Genomic DNA, 16018 nt, shown 5'->3' on the forward strand with positions numbered 1-16018 from the left:
TCAAAATCCTTAGAAAATTACAAAAACTATAAACCATCCTGTAACACTCGCTACAAGTTAATTTATCGCTAGGAGTACATCAATTACTTTGCCACTGATAAATTGATTTTTTGATTTCATATTAATAAACTAAATACAGTAAATGAACGTTTAAATTTGCATTTAAGTCCGCACGGGGTAGGTACCACCACCCTGCCTATTTCTGCCGTGAAGCAGTAATGCGTTTCGGTTTGAGGGGCGAGGCAGCTTTTGTACTATTAACTTAAAGAGACGGTAGAATTCTTGACTTTATGTTGAAGGCTGTTTTACCTTGTAGATGTCTATAGGCTCCGGTAACCACTTAACACCAGATGGTCTGTGAGCTCGTCCACCTATCTAAGCAATAAAAAAAGATGATAAAATAACTTTTAATGTAAAAGGAAAAAGCAACTAAAAGTGCACATTAAAGATACATTACTATACCTTTATTAGTGAAGTGGGCGGTCTGTGTGTCAATCGATCATTGATAGCTACCGCCTTTTGTTCAAAGCCGCTTGCATTATTCATATGACTCACAACATTTGTCTTTAGTGAACGTATACAAAACCTTAATCAAGAACCTGGTAATAAACTAAGATGTCGTGTATTTACCGGTACTGATTCAAAATTGTCCTTGTTTATTCTCTATGCTTTTGAAATATTATAACTGTCGCCTACTTTACCTTCTACTTACCTGCTAGCTTTGCATAGTGGCAGTTTAGCTTTACGTCGTAAGCTCCTAGTTTCTAACGAACTTTGCAAGTTCGTAGCTGTAGGTCACATGCCTATTTCTACCGCGAAACTAAAAAGCCTTACTCTAAAATGATTGGAATTCGGCTTAGGGCCTTCCCATTGTGATGAAAAAGATGTGTAAATATGGATAGATTTCGTGTGTATATTGAAAATCTTTAAAATCATCTGTTGATTTTGATATATAAATAAGTTAAGATATCTCTCTCTAGTGAACAATAATGCACAATTTGTGGAAGAAATCTTCTTAATAGATAAGGGAATGCAAAAATATCAATATTAAATACCCAGTAAATTTATGCCCGATACTTTAAGACGTGACATTTCCTGGTTGCTATCCATACATTGTTTAATACTCTGTAGTCATAAACACTAATAAACAGCACTATTTAAATATTTAAATATTTGAATTACGTTGATTTTGATCACATTCTTTTGCCAAATTCTTCAGGGCTTAAGAGCGTGATTGTCGTATCTCATACTATTAATCGGATCGGATAGTCCTAGAGTATCGAATAACTCGTAACGGGAGAGAGCGCGGTGCGCAGGGCGTGAAGGGTCACACAGCTCTCTGTTAATTAAATGTTTTGAATACCTTTATTAACTGTAGGGGAGGGTCACGTGACGGGAGTTGATGAGCGTGGATTCGAGTTTAGAGATTATGGCTGTATCACGTGCGTCTGTTTATAGAGGTCTCACGTGCACCAATCTGTTTTTTTTTTCAGACTTTGTCGTTATATTTCAGGGGTTCCCAAACTTATTTTGTCTACTGCACCCTTTGAGAATAAATTATTTTTTAGCGCCTCCATTTCATCACCTACTTAAAGACCACTATAGCGAGAGGTCAGTCGGTATCTAAGAGTCCTCCTAGATAAAATTACAAATCGCCTCCCAAGCTTCTACAGATTGCCCCCATATTTTTTCTGTGTCTCTTACCGCCCCCCTTTAGGCCTGCAGCGCCCACAAGGGGGTGTTATCGCTCATTTGGGAAAGGCTGTTATATCTGTAAGCCATCTTCTTGAAAGGTCATCTTCTGTCGGAGCTTGACTATCCTTCTTTTGGATACGATAGGCGGAACGATGCAAGTCTTCCTGTTGTTCGTTTCTTCTGGGCTTTCCCCTGCATTATCAGCCAGAGCAGTACGTATTTCGCTTAATATGGACTCTGTAGTTTGTATAGTTTATAGTTAAAGCCTTCATTTTATTACTTACCATCTGCAAGACATTTATTTGAAATTCCTCTCATCTAGAATGTTTACACGAATCCTCTGTACACCACACTTCAATGGTATCCTAATTCTGTTTCTGTAAGCGGAACATCACTATATAAGTCAATGCGATTTTATGAAATTTTCAATATTAATACAAAATCAGTAGGTAATTATTTAAAACATCGGACATTGTAAAAGCAAGTTTTCATAATCATTAAAAATTTATATTTAGTTATTTTGTTAGATTGTTGATTTTTATTATTTTACAATCGTTGCGCCATAGCTTTTTAAGTCGGAAGCGCCACTAAGCTTTGTGTCGTTAAAGATATAAAGATTCATTTTGATATTGAATCGTAAATTCCGGAGCTTTTACATTATGAACTTTCCCTTTAGTTTTATTGCTCAGTTTGATCTTTGGGCTGGAAAGTAAACTGAAACTGTTATCTCTTATCGTATCTAAATACAAATCTACGAAAATGTAGTATTTTGAATGGGGAAACTGAAGCCTTTTTTTGTTTTTATTGTTTAGATGGGTGGACGAGCTCACAGCCCACCTGCTGCTAAGTGGTTACTGGAGCCCACCTTGAGATATAAGTTCTAAGGTCTCAAGTATAGTTACAACGGCTGCCCCACCTTTCAAACCGAAACGCATTACTGCTTCACGGCAGAAATAGGCAGGGTGGTGGTACCTGCCCGTGCGGACTCAGAAGAGGTCCTACCATCAGTAAATTGTACCATTGTTGTTAATATGTGTTTAGCAATGCTACACCGTCGATTTACCGCAAGGTAACTTTTAATACGACAAGTGTTGGACTACCATTTTGCGGTATCTAGTTAAGACACTTCTAGAAGCAGGAACTGATCGATCAGGTAAACAAAGTCGCTATGGCCTATAAGATAAGACGCTCGGATTTGCTTCGAGAGATGCAACATAGCCTGTGTTCGAATTCCGCAAATAAGTATTAATTTTTCTAATCTAATACGTGTTTAAAACGTATTGTTACGAGCTGGAGTTCGGGATAAATAAAAAATCTACCGAAGTACAAATTAACACTGTATTAACACTTAGAACACTTAAAAAACTTAATGAACACTTTAAAATTCTCAATACGCTTCACGTGATCCGTTCGCTGTTTCGCTTCGAGTAGTTCCGATTACTAACTGACTTTGTGCTATCTCTGCAACGCTTTTACAGTCGATACGACATCCCTAGATTTATCGAGAACATTCTGGGCAAGTCAAGTAGCATCGATGTGTGTTTCCGCTATCTGACAATAAATGGCGTTGTAGTTCCTTTGATATTTGTTTCCACCATTCGGCGATAGATGGCGTTACTCTTACTGGTGTAACAGTATTATTTTGACTTGAATGCACTTCGCGTATGCCTTTCACTATATTAAGTGTATAATCTATGCCTTTCACGGTAGGGAGCCCATGTCCGGGTAGCGGCGTCCGCTCCGAGGCCCGTTATGTCCCCCTGTAAGGGGGCACGACGACCCCTTTCTTCTTTTTCCACCATGTTCTTTTGCCGTATGTTTCCACCTCCTTGTACGCATTGCGCGAACTAACCAATCCGGGCAGGAGGGTGAGCCAAGCAGCGCGCAAATATCATAACTGTTATTTAATTCATGTAAAAACAAAATGTCGAACAGAAAATTGACGTATTCCACTCTGAAGAGTATACAAATGTCTCATAAGGAAGCCTGAATTCTTCTGTCGATATCCATTTAAAGCTTTAATTAAATTTAAAACATAAGATGCGGCTGTAGTACATAATCTGTTTAGTTTTAGAAGATCCGTTTACTTTGGGATATCGTCCCGGGTGTTGTTTGTAATTGGTTATGATAACGCATACAAATAATCACAGAAGAATGATGTCGGAATGCACTAAAAACTCAATCAGGGAATCGGTTAGAAAGTCGTAGGACGACTGACTTTTATTGTCAACGATACGACTTTTCTTAACTATTTTTTTGAATAAATTTTGTTTTGGTATTGGATGTTTGATGTCGTTTTGATATGTTGTGACTGCAAAACCATGTATATATATTTAAATCTTATCATATTTTAATGAAAAAGTACAAACGACAAAAAAGTACTGTTGAAAATTAAAGAAAATACTCGAATACGCGATAAAGATCACACGCCGCGAATTAAGACCTTTTATCGTTGAAGATTTTTGTAAACTTATTTTTTCGTAAAATTTTAAAATATTTTTTTAGTTTATTAAATCCCTTTTAATTCATTTAGTAATATTATTAATTTAATTAATTATTATTCGTAGTTCTTAACATCAATCTGCAAATGGATCGTGAGAAATTGCTACTTCATTACTCCTTTTTTGTTTGAAAAGAAGACAAATCAAAGAGTAAAAGTGATTTGTAAATATACACGCACCTTTTTATTTTATTTAATACTAGTACCAATGGCACGAACAGAAAAAAAAGAACTCATGAACGGACGACAAACACGAAATAGTGAACAGCAGTTGAGGTAGATTAGCATGAACACGATTTATCGTGTGGACTAAAACCGCTTCACACACCGTTATGTGTTTTATTCGACCACTTTATTACGAGTTTGTTTTAAGGGCTATAAAATTTACAAGTTTCAGATAAGGTACGACGACTACACGATCACAAACAGAGGAATACAGGTCGTTTGTACGCGACGTTTAAAAATTTATCGTAACATAAATATAAGCAACACGTAGTATTTTAATTTTATTGTTCCGAAGCTAATTTCGCTTTGTTTGGTTCTATAAATTACATTTTTTTTTTCGATAATCGACTGTATGAAACAATTTTTTTTTTTATTGCTTTGGTGTGTGGACGAGCTTACAGCGCACCTGGTGTTAAATGGTCACTGGAGCCCATATACATCTACACCGTAAATGCGCCACCAACCTTGAGATATAAGTTCTAAGGTCTCAGTATACTTATAGTTACAATTAGGAATCACTCTAAGTGAATTTAAAGTGAATTCAGTCCAAAGTTAAATTTCTCGAACTAGTTGGTACTAGTGGCAGTGGGTGGTAGTTAATGGAGTATAGAGACTGCCCAGCCACTTTGAGGAGGAACGACCTGAGTCTTAGCTAAAGTTTTACTGGATCAAGAAAAGGTAGTTATTGAAAACGCTGAAGAAAACTAGTAATGGGTAGACCACTCACCGTTTTTCTAATAGCACCATTGTTTACAAACTAAGATGACCACGTAACCTCAGCTGTGCTAGAATTAACAAACAAGAGGTATAAAATTACATTGCTGACTTCAGAATAAATGATTAGTTGTAATTAAATAGGACCTTTTATAAATCCGTACGGGTAGGTACCACCACCCTGCCTATTTCTGCCGTGAAGTAGTAATGCGTTTCGGTTTGAAGGGTGGGGCAGCCGTTGTAACTATACTGAGACCTTAGAACTCATATCTCGAGGTGAGTGGCAGCATTTACGTTGTAGATGTCTATGGGCTCCGGTAACCACTTAATACTAGGTGTGCTGTGTGATCGTCCACCAATCTATGCATTAAAATAAATAAATAAACTCCGTCTATGGCTAGGGAACTGATATAAGCATCAAGATGTGGAAGATAGACCCCGTTTTGATATTCCGCGTTTCTTCACGTGGTCAGGAGCGTGTGCTATCCACATATGTGTCAAGTGGTTCAGTCGGGTGTAGTCCGGTGTCCATTGTTCCTACCAGCTTGCTCATAATAATTTGTCCACGTCGATCGTTGAAGAGATTTTGTATCCTAATCATTTGTGGAAGGCTTAAATGACGAAGGGAATATCTTCCACCGAGCGAGTGATATTGCTCGGTAGACCGACGGTTCGAATGTTGTTGTTCAGAACTTGTATATATGCAAGCCTATCTTCAAAATGTCGTAAGCGTCATTCAGGCATCAGTCAAATATCTTGTGTTGTATGATGGCTACCCGCCACACATTCACTGAATATAGACAAACGAACTCACGGCCGTATAAATACCAAAAATATTGGAGCGTTTTTCGATGGCAAATGCCCGAAGCTTATGGACATTAAACTACTATAATGTCGGGTGTCTGATTGTCCCATTTAGAGGGCTATTTCTGTATACAGACGGCATGACAAAACGATACGCATTCCCGGCTGATCCCTGCTTTCCTGTTGAACTTGTTCGCCACCGACACGGATGATTTCCAGGAGAATAAATACGTTCACGGTTACTAACAAACAAATTTTGATGCGATGTCAATGAAACTTTATTACTGACTAATGAGCCCCGCCGGTAATAGCACGTTAGCCTGAACTCTTCAAGTGTCAACAACAACTATAGGTTTTCTATATGATATCGCTACCATAAAGAAAGATCGGAGTTCGCTCATACAAACCGTTTTACAAATTAATTTTAATCTGTTCTTAATTTTAAAACTCATTCATTTTCATACTTTCTTTTTAAATAGCTTATATTTCACTTTCTACCAATATATTTCTATCTAGTATCTAGTATCTATCAAGTAAGTGCACTTGACTACATAATTAATGCCATAAAATTAAACATCGCCTCTTATAAATCCAATGAGACTTTTCCAGTGACGACAAAAGCCAATTTTATCGACAAATAGTTTTCATTCGCCCATAGACAAATGAGCATTTTATACATTAACCTAGTCTTACTGCAGGCTGTGAAGAAGAAAGAGAAGTGAAGAGGGGGCGTCCTTGGATGAACCGTGTGAAAGAGTATATGCGAGAGAAGGATGTGAATGGTGAAATGATATGATAGTCCTGAACGGAAAGTGTCCTCATATACTGCGCCGACCCCGCATAGTGGGATAAGGGCAAGAAGAAGGCGTCTGGTCACCGTCCTCGTCGAACCCGTCGCTTGCAACAAAGGGCTCGACGAGCGAATTAACCCACAGACACAGCCCCCTGAGTTTTTAGCCGGATCTTCTCAGTGGGTCGCGTTTCCGATCCGGTGTTAGATTCAGCGAAGCACCGCTTTTGTAGGGCCAGTTTTAGCATCACTCCGGTTTGAGCCCCGTGAGCTTACCTACTAGTTAAGGTTACGCTGAAATAGCCTCTCAAGGCAATCAGCTTAGGTAGGAAAAAAAAGAAGACGAAGAAGTCTTACTGGATACTACGTCAAAGAGTCGACGGCCGTCCAGTAGTCAGCGATCACCATCGCACGCGGACTCTGTAAATTGATGCGTAGTAAACAGCGGTAAAATACTAAATTTATTATGTTGTAAAACGTATTGTATCTAATATTAAAATCTTTATTACACTTTAGCAACGTTGTAAACTGAAAAAATATTATGCAATATTTTAATTATCGTCTTTATTTATATTAATAAAATTGAAAGGTTAGAATATACTAGCCGTACTCGCCCGCTAGTACATGTATTTTCTACATGGATACCAAGTTTCAAGTCAATCGGATGCATGGTTCAGTAGTTATAACAGAACAATTTATATACATATTAGTATAGATAAAGACTTTGGAAAAAATAGTTTCGAGAAATAAAACATTTTTTTGGGCTACACAAACAAAAAAACATTTTACGTTCTTCAAGTTTGACATAGTTTAAAGTAGACATTGAGGTGTTTGTTACACGTACACATTTTTTAAATTTTCGTTTAAAGTAGTTTGTGCTACCTCATAAAATTCATCATAAACTAAATGGGATATTCCTTGAAATTATCAAGTCAAAACTGAATTCGGTTGAAGAGGTACAGTTATTTTTTTTTTACTAAGTTATGACGTCACTGTGCTTAAAAGATAAGGCGCGCGGCATACTCGTATCAGCAATGCCAGCATGCGGCAGTTTCGATCCCGTTCGAATACTTACTCAGCACGTGCTTACTAACGACCACGATGAGGGATTATATCGTGTAATTATTTTTAATTGGGCGTATAGTTATCCCGCACAGGTAACTAATGTCATCGCTCAACGCAGACCTGTGTTCCGGCTTCAAGACTTAACGATGCTATTGAGACAACGACCTCATGTTAGTCTATAATTTCTAAGCGATAAACAACGTAATGTGTTCCGGTGTGAAGGGTGAAGCAGCCTTCTATAAAACTGTAAAAGCTGAGATCTTAGACCTTGGACCTCATGTCTCGAGGTGGGTGGCGGCATTTACGCTGTGGATGTCTATGAGCTCCGGTAACCATTCAACACCAGGTGGCCGTGAGCTTGTCAAACCATTTAAGCAATAAAAAAAACACATAGCCTAAAAAAACATAATAATAACATAAAAAGACTTTTCAATGATCAAATAATAGTTATCTATCAAGTAAATTCTTAACTGAGTGAAAACTAAAGATCTTTGATGAAACAATTTTGTTTGTTTTTCTTCATAAGCTTTGGTTTTGCGCTACAATCAATCTTGGATCTATCATAAGTCACTTTTACTTTTATTTCTAATGTTTATTTGAACATTTTACAATTCTGAGTGCGTTATCGTGATAAAATGTATATGTCGGCACGCGTCAGGGATGGCTGAGCGGTAGTTTCCGCCATCACTCGTATTCGATTGAACTCAGTTTATAAAAAGTCAATAAAACCTTTTGAATAATAATTATTGAAACTCAACACACACAACTTTCACAATGACAGGATAAACCGACAGTTTCGTTGCACATACCGACAGACCGACTGACTGACTGACTGACAGACAGAGACTCACTGATTGAGACGGACGGAACGACTGTCTGACACGGAATGCCACGACTCTGTCCACGTACCGCCATTTTATACTGTGGCGTTACGTAGTCTACCCTTCATTTTGTGATATTTACCAAAACAACATTTCATCATTTAAAATAATAATCAAAACCACCGTCTTAATATTACTAAAAGTCGTTATCCACGACAACTAAAGTCGTTATCCACGACACGGCCATTCTGACATGTCACACGTCCCTGTGTGACGCTCCTGCAAGGAAAACAACCTTCTGCAATATCTAACAGGTTTCGTCTCGGCCACTCCTGATTCATTCACGATTGAGGATTGGGATTCGTTTCATTACAAACCTTAACGTTAGCTTTCAACAAGATCTTTAACAGATCTATGTTAACCTGTGTGAGTAGATAACTTAATTACCCAACTATTAGTGATACACTATACAACTGAAAAATTTCATTAATGCTCAATAAGCATTAGAAACCCGAGTTATTACAAAACAACTCAATCTGAGCAGTATTTCATCAGTATTATGTATCAACCACAAACTATCGTTACAATTACTTCCATCTAGTGAGAGTAACTCATGCCACCTATATCGAGTGACGATAACCCAATTCAAGTGCCACCTACATCGAGTAGCTCTTGACTACTTATTGCCTCCATCCGGCAAATAAGTGGGACCTCCATCCGGTACCCAACTTCAACACAAAATACTAATGCCTCCATCCGGCACGCAAGTGGAACTTCCATCCAGTACCCACTTCAACCATAAAACACATCGCAATGCCTCCATCCGGCAATAAAACGAACACATCACCTAAATCGAGCGAGGTGTTCAATTACCAGTCATAAATAACACTGAATACTGTTCTTTACTAATCACACAAAATAGGACAACAAAATCCTTACTTTAATCAGTCAGTTGTATCGTGGTCATTTGATCCTACATCTTCTACATCACTAGTGTCAACAAAATCGTATAGAACGCTCCTGGCCTGGCTGCCGGCGCAGCTAGTGACATTGCCACCCACATTATCATTAAAACAAATGATAAAACCAATACACATCACTTCACAATATAGAGTCAAGGTCATTAGTAGACCAACACAACAATAGTCTCCATTGAGACCCAGGTCTCCGCTGTACCAATCGATGGAGATACTCTCACCTCACTGATCAGTCTCGTCAGTAGCACTACTTAGAGGCAACCTTATGTAATCATGGGTTCTATTACCAGTTAGAGCCATCTATCTTCATTTCAACAAAATTCAACATCAAATTTTACTAACTTTCCAATGTTCTGGTCTCGTCAAAGTTAATCTCTTACTTTTAGTATCATTTTAAGTAAAAACCTATAGGGATATGGCACGCGAACTATGAAGAATTCGAAGGGGCTCGCCTCTGTTATTCTTTGGGTAGAACAATTAAAAAAAAAACAAAATGTGTGCAATTCACACGTGGTAGAAGTGAAACCTTCCAAAATTAAAATACAATTATCTTAAACGTCTTAAGTAAATGTAAAATTTTGTCATTAGTAAATAATTGTAAGGTAGCGCCCTCTGTGAATTGATATTTTAATTTCACGTATAATCCTAAATTAAAATTCACTACAAGAGCTTTCATACACACGTTAGTATTAAAAATCTCACAGATGGCGCTGTATTAAATAGTATGTTGTATATTTCTGTTTCATTCTTTGCTGGCTTCATCCTACACATTTTTGTATTTGTGTCTGTTACCTGTCGTTTTTTTTTTTTTTTCGTTGCATCCGGTTTGAAATCACAACGATTCTAAAGAAGTTTTCACTTCAAAGGTGTACGGCTTCTAGCACTTCTTGTCAAGAACAATTCCATGAGCTCATCGCGAGCTTGGTCATCAATAACGCAAGTCTGGGCTTCGAATAAGGACACTAGATTTAAGAGTTCTATTTCGCTGAATGCTCAATCTCACTGAACCGATTAAAACAACTATCTGGTAGTACATTACATACAATAGGTAAGCAATAAACCATCGCATAGGATTTGTTCCGTACAGTTTTGGGTCAAAACAACAGAAACCTTTTATGAGAACCATCGTATAAAATTGCTGAATTATGAAGCTACTACTAATAGATTTCTTGACAAGAGAGCATTCGGCACCCGATTCCAAATAAAAATAATACGACTCACCAGATTGTTCTTATTTACCAAAATTGCCCGATATTACGCAGCTACCGGCACGTCGCTCCGCTCGGCCGGTGAATAGTTGACCCATCGAGCGCCGACAGACTGTGCTTGCGTCCCATATCTCGTATTGGCTGCAGCAATCACGTGTTGATTGCGACATGGTCTTCCTGATTGTACATGTCCTCGTGTGATGGTTAACCTACAATCAAAAACATCCACGAGAACACTTGTTCCGCTCGATCACTCCTGACTACACTTTACGACTTATCGGAAACTTTAAAGTCATCAAAGCTTTAAACTGTTTTAATACCATTTTAACCCAATCAAACAATAGGGTATACAAAGTTCACTATTCAGCAGCCAGAGCACGTACCACAGTCGTTCATCAAACTTCAAATTTACTCTGTACAAATCAGGCATAGCTTACAGGAACTCAGATCAAAGAAAACTTCCGAGTAAAAATATCTAACGCCACGGCTCTCCAGCCGACCAGCAATCGCAATTGCCCTCATGATGCGCATCCACAGCGTGGATCGCCCGTGTGCATCACCCGCTGACTACACACGATGGTCTTTACAGACCCCGACCTCCGCCAGAGCCAAACGCGCACCGCGCACCCACGGACTACTTGAGTTGCCTCAAGAGACACCGATTTCTACCGGGCTACGACTACGTAATAGCTACTGGTACGGTCGAACACAATACGGCCGATAGACTATCCTTACTCGAGTTTTCACCACAATTTAAGCTTGCTCTTCATCATCATCATCATTTACATCAACCTCGACTGGTATGTGTCATGCTGGCATTTTTCTTAGCCTATCATGTGGGTATTTGTAAGTACGTTTTGAATTTAAAGCTTTCAATGTGTAACGGTCACCATCCAATATTTCAACTACTTTAAACGGCCCTTTAAACTTTGTATCTAATTTCGTTTGATTATGCTCTTCGTTTTAATGTATGGACGAGCTCACAGCCCACCTTGTGTTAAGTGGTTACTGGAACCCATAGACATCCACAGCGCAAACGCACCACACACCCTGAGATAGAAGTTCTAAGGTCTCAGTACAGTTACAACCGCTGTCCCACCCTTCAAACCGAAATACACCACTGCTTCACGGCAGAAATAGGCAGGGTGATGGTACCCGTGCGGTCGACGGCACTATACGGAGCACCCGTCTGGTGCCACGTCCTTACCCACGAGAACGTCGCCGCGCTGCGACGCCGGCAGCGCGCGATCGCAGTCAGAGTCATTCAAGGATACCTCACAGTCTCCTACGAGGCGGCGCGCCTTAGCGCAAGTGCAGCCGGAGCGCGGGGGCTCCAATCTCGGCAGTCCGTGCTGGAGGCGTGGTCTCGTCGTTTGGCGGACCCGTCGGCCGGCCTCCGTACCGTCGAGGCGATCTGCCCGGTTCTCGCGGACTGGGTGGGCCGCGACCGCGGAAGTCTCACCTCCGGCTACCTGTGCAGACTCACAAGACATTTTACCACCATGCAAACTTCTTACCGCAACAAATCTTACCAGCCACCACGCAAACTAAAATTTTACGGGTTCCACCTCTCCTACACGATGTTACTCCCACACTGAGGAAGCCAACCGCGAACACTTGTCAAGCACGCACAAGCACGCACTTCACCGGAAAAACCCGCATCCGCCAGCGGAACCCGAACACCGCCGCATCGCCAGACACGAACGCACCGGACGTCTTATCTTACAAGTCACGACGACTTCAGATGTGTCAATTTTTCTTCCCCACGGAAACTTGCTTGCTTTCTTGTTTGCTTGCTTGCTGGAGCCCGAAGTCATCGAACGTGTAATGTTATTGGTATTGAATCTAGTAGATTCTAAAATTTCAGCGACAATTCACAGTCTCATGTCCTGGTTTACTGCACTAGTGCCATGTAACTCTAGCAGAAGTCAGCCGCTTAAAATAATTCTTGTCGGAACTACCCACTCGTCATGACAGATCCATTATTGCGATCGAAGTTTCACTTGAGATTTGCACTTGCCTTAATTTCTTGCAATAGCTTGTTACGTGTTGTATTTCCGCTAGTAAATGCCATGTGATGAAGTCGACAGTCAAACTGGGCAACATGAGCCAGAACGTAAGATGTGACGATTTCTTCGTGGCTCAGATCTTCCATCGAGGTAACAGATCCGGAAGAATCCAAAAGGTAGACGTTAAAGGAAAGAGATCTTCCGGTGTCTTACTTAATATGGGTGTTCCTCAGGGTTCCATATTGGGTCCCTTCTTATTTCTTGTGTATGTCAATGATTTACCAAAGTTTATTGAAACCCGTCACGAGGTCGTATTATTCGCTGATGATACATCCTTATTGTTTAAAATTAAACGACAATTGGAAGATTATGACGATGTGAATGATGCTATCTCGCGCGTGGTACATTGGTTTAGTGTTAATAATAATCTGTTATTAAATAACAAAAAAACAAAATGTATAAAATTTACCACACCTAATGTTAGACAAGTAGACACTAATATCATTGTAAGTGGAGAGACACTGGAGCTTGTTGATTCGACAGTTTTTCTTGGTATAACAGTTGATTCCAGGCTGCAGTGGGGTCCTCACATATGCAAGTTAGCGAATAGACTTAGTTCTGCAGCGTTTGCGGTAAAAAAAATACGAACGTATACTGATGAAGATACGGCACGTCTAGTTTATTTCAGTTATTTTCATAGTGTTATGTCCTATGGCATTTTGCTATGGGGCAATGCTGCCGATGTCGAAACGATTTTCATCCTGCAGAAGAGGGCTATTCGTGCTATTTATAATATGCACCCGAGGGAATCCTTGAGGGACAAGTTTAAGGAAATCAAAATTCTAACTTTAGCGTCCCAATACATTTTTGAAAATTTATTGTACGTGCGTAAAAACATTGTAGAATTCCCCAGAGTCTGCGATTTGCATAATGTGAACACTAGGAACAAACATAGGCTTGCGTTGCCGGCGGCTCGAATTAAGAAAATAAGCAACTCTTTCAGGGGGCTGGGTGTACAGCTTTTCAACAAGATCCCACAAAACGTTCAACTACTACCTGTTCATAGATTTAAGAAAACTGTCAAGGAACGTTTGTGCAACAAGGCATATTATAAAGTTAAGGATTTTTTACTAGATGGCACTACGTGGGAATGAGGCGTTCGCTCCTGGCCTTTTCATTTTTCATTATTATTATTATTTATTTGAATTGTATTTTTTTGACTTGTTTTTTTGTATACTGTAAATATGTTTTCTTGTTTAAAAAAAAAGAAAATAGTTGAGAAAATACAAAAAAAAAAAAAAGCCCGCTGAGTTTGTTTCGCCGGTTCTTCTCAGGACTGTGGCTTTTTTTGGAACCGGTGGTAGAGTTAACATTTTCTTTTACATTTTGACATTCAACAAGTGTGTTTTTGATGACATCCAAGTTGAAATAAATGATTTTGAATTTGAATTTGAATTTGAGATACGTTATTACACGACTTACGTATGCTGCATTCACGCTCTTGTGGCGTACCACTACTAGTATTCTGATCTGCATCATGTTTTTTTTGCTGTACTTCGGACATGTTCAAACACGTCACGCCAGTGAGAGTAGAGTCCTGATCTCACTTCTGATGTCGGCACGCGTCAGGGATGGCTGAGCGGTAGTTTCCGCCATCACTCGTATTCGATTGAACTCAGTTTATAAAACGTCAATAAAACCTTTTGAATAATAATTATTGAAACTCAACACACACAACTTTCACAATGACAGGATAAACCGACAGTTTCGTTGCACATACCGACAGACCGACTGACTGACTGACTGACAGACAGAAACTCACTGATTGAGACGGACGGAACGACTGTCTGACACGGAATGCCACGACTCTGTCCACGTACCGCCATTTTATACTGTGGCGTTACGTAGTCTACCCTTCATTTTGTGATATGTACCAAAACAACATTTCATCATTTAAAATAATAATCAAAACCACCGTCTTAATATTACTAAAAGTCGTTATCCACGACAACTAAAGTCGTTATCCACGACATATACATTAATGTCTTATTCGAGTTCTTAATAATTGTAGAATTCTTTTTGAAGCCCATAGCTCGATCGAGTCGGGATTCGATCTAAAACAGCGCCTAAAGTTCTCAAATGGTAATTTCTCATACCGGAGGACACATATTCAGACGTGATTTTCAGAGCGTGTCTCCCCTTGAAATCCTTTGTGCATGTCTGTCACGGATATTGCTTCTAAAAACTGGAATTTTAATCATTTTGGCATTCATTCTTTTGCACTTTGTTCTCATTTTTGCTTGTACACCAACTACGGTTGCAACGGGCGGTGTAGCAATAGGTAGAATAGTTAATTGGCCCACGACAAGTCCTTGCACTATCTTCTTTATAACGCTTCCTTATCCCAGCCTTCCTTATAAGACTGTGCTATTTGGATTTGTATGCCTTCCTTTGATAACCTTTGAAAAAGGAAGTAAAGACGGTCCTCTTAAGGTACTAGGTCTCTGCTTAACGTTGATTCTGTAATCAGCAATACTATTAGTAGATGGGATGATTAGTGTTTCCATAAAGACTTCGAGCAGATATTTCAAGACACATTGCCACATTAAATAAACCACTAAACGCGCTCATTCACAGATGATTCCCGTCACTATAATTCATCTGCCAAAAGAATCTATTCAGCTTTCACCGCAGTCTCGTCTGTAAATAGATATGAATGACGTCACAAGTCTGTCTACCCCTCTCTTATGAAACGATGCGCTAACGACCCGACATCAGATAACATCCAATTTGTGAAGCTTTATGATTGTAAACACGATTTTTGAAGTTTTAATTAAAGACACTTTTTTTTTTGACGAGCTCAAAGGGCATGTCAGTGGTGCCTATGGATATGTGGCGAAATGCGCTTGTTCCTTTTACGAGATATTGAATTTGTATGAGATGATCAGTTTGGTTTAAGGCCCGTTAGTGTTATAAGCTCATAAGGACCACGAGCGTATCCGCGTATGTGTATTGTCTTATTATCTGCGATGCAATTATATATGTATATGTATTTATTTAAGTACGAGTATTTGTATCTATAAATATTATGTATGTTATATATACACATATGTTTAAGTAATATCACTATCACACTACACCTACTAAGGTTCATCTCTGCATTCCCCTAAGTTAGACTGTCAGAGAATGCTATTGCATTAAGTCCGCCTT

General features: G+C 39.2%; 1 protein-coding gene and 1 long non-coding RNA gene across 2 annotated transcripts in view; both read right to left on the bottom strand.

Annotated features, from left to right (window-relative positions):
* LOC149501960 (uncharacterized) overlaps positions 1-16018 on the bottom strand; it is a 396223-nt gene that overhangs the window by 105860 nt on the left and 274345 nt on the right. The window lies entirely within an intron of this gene.
* On the bottom strand, positions 9932-12984 carry LOC149501975 (uncharacterized). Its single transcript, XM_089730800.1, has 2 exons — positions 12074-12984; positions 9932-11008 (listed from the first exon to the last, which is right to left on the bottom strand). Exons 1-2 carry the CDS (start codon positions 12290-12292, stop codon positions 10823-10825), a joined length of 405 nt encoding a protein of 134 aa, XP_089586926.1. The 5' UTR covers positions 12293-12984; the 3' UTR covers positions 9932-10822.

This window comes from Bombyx mandarina, chromosome 11, assembly GCF_030267445.1.
Source record: "Bombyx mandarina strain Sakado chromosome 11, ASM3026744v2".
NCBI lineage: Eukaryota > Metazoa > Arthropoda > Insecta > Lepidoptera > Bombycidae > Bombyx > Bombyx mandarina.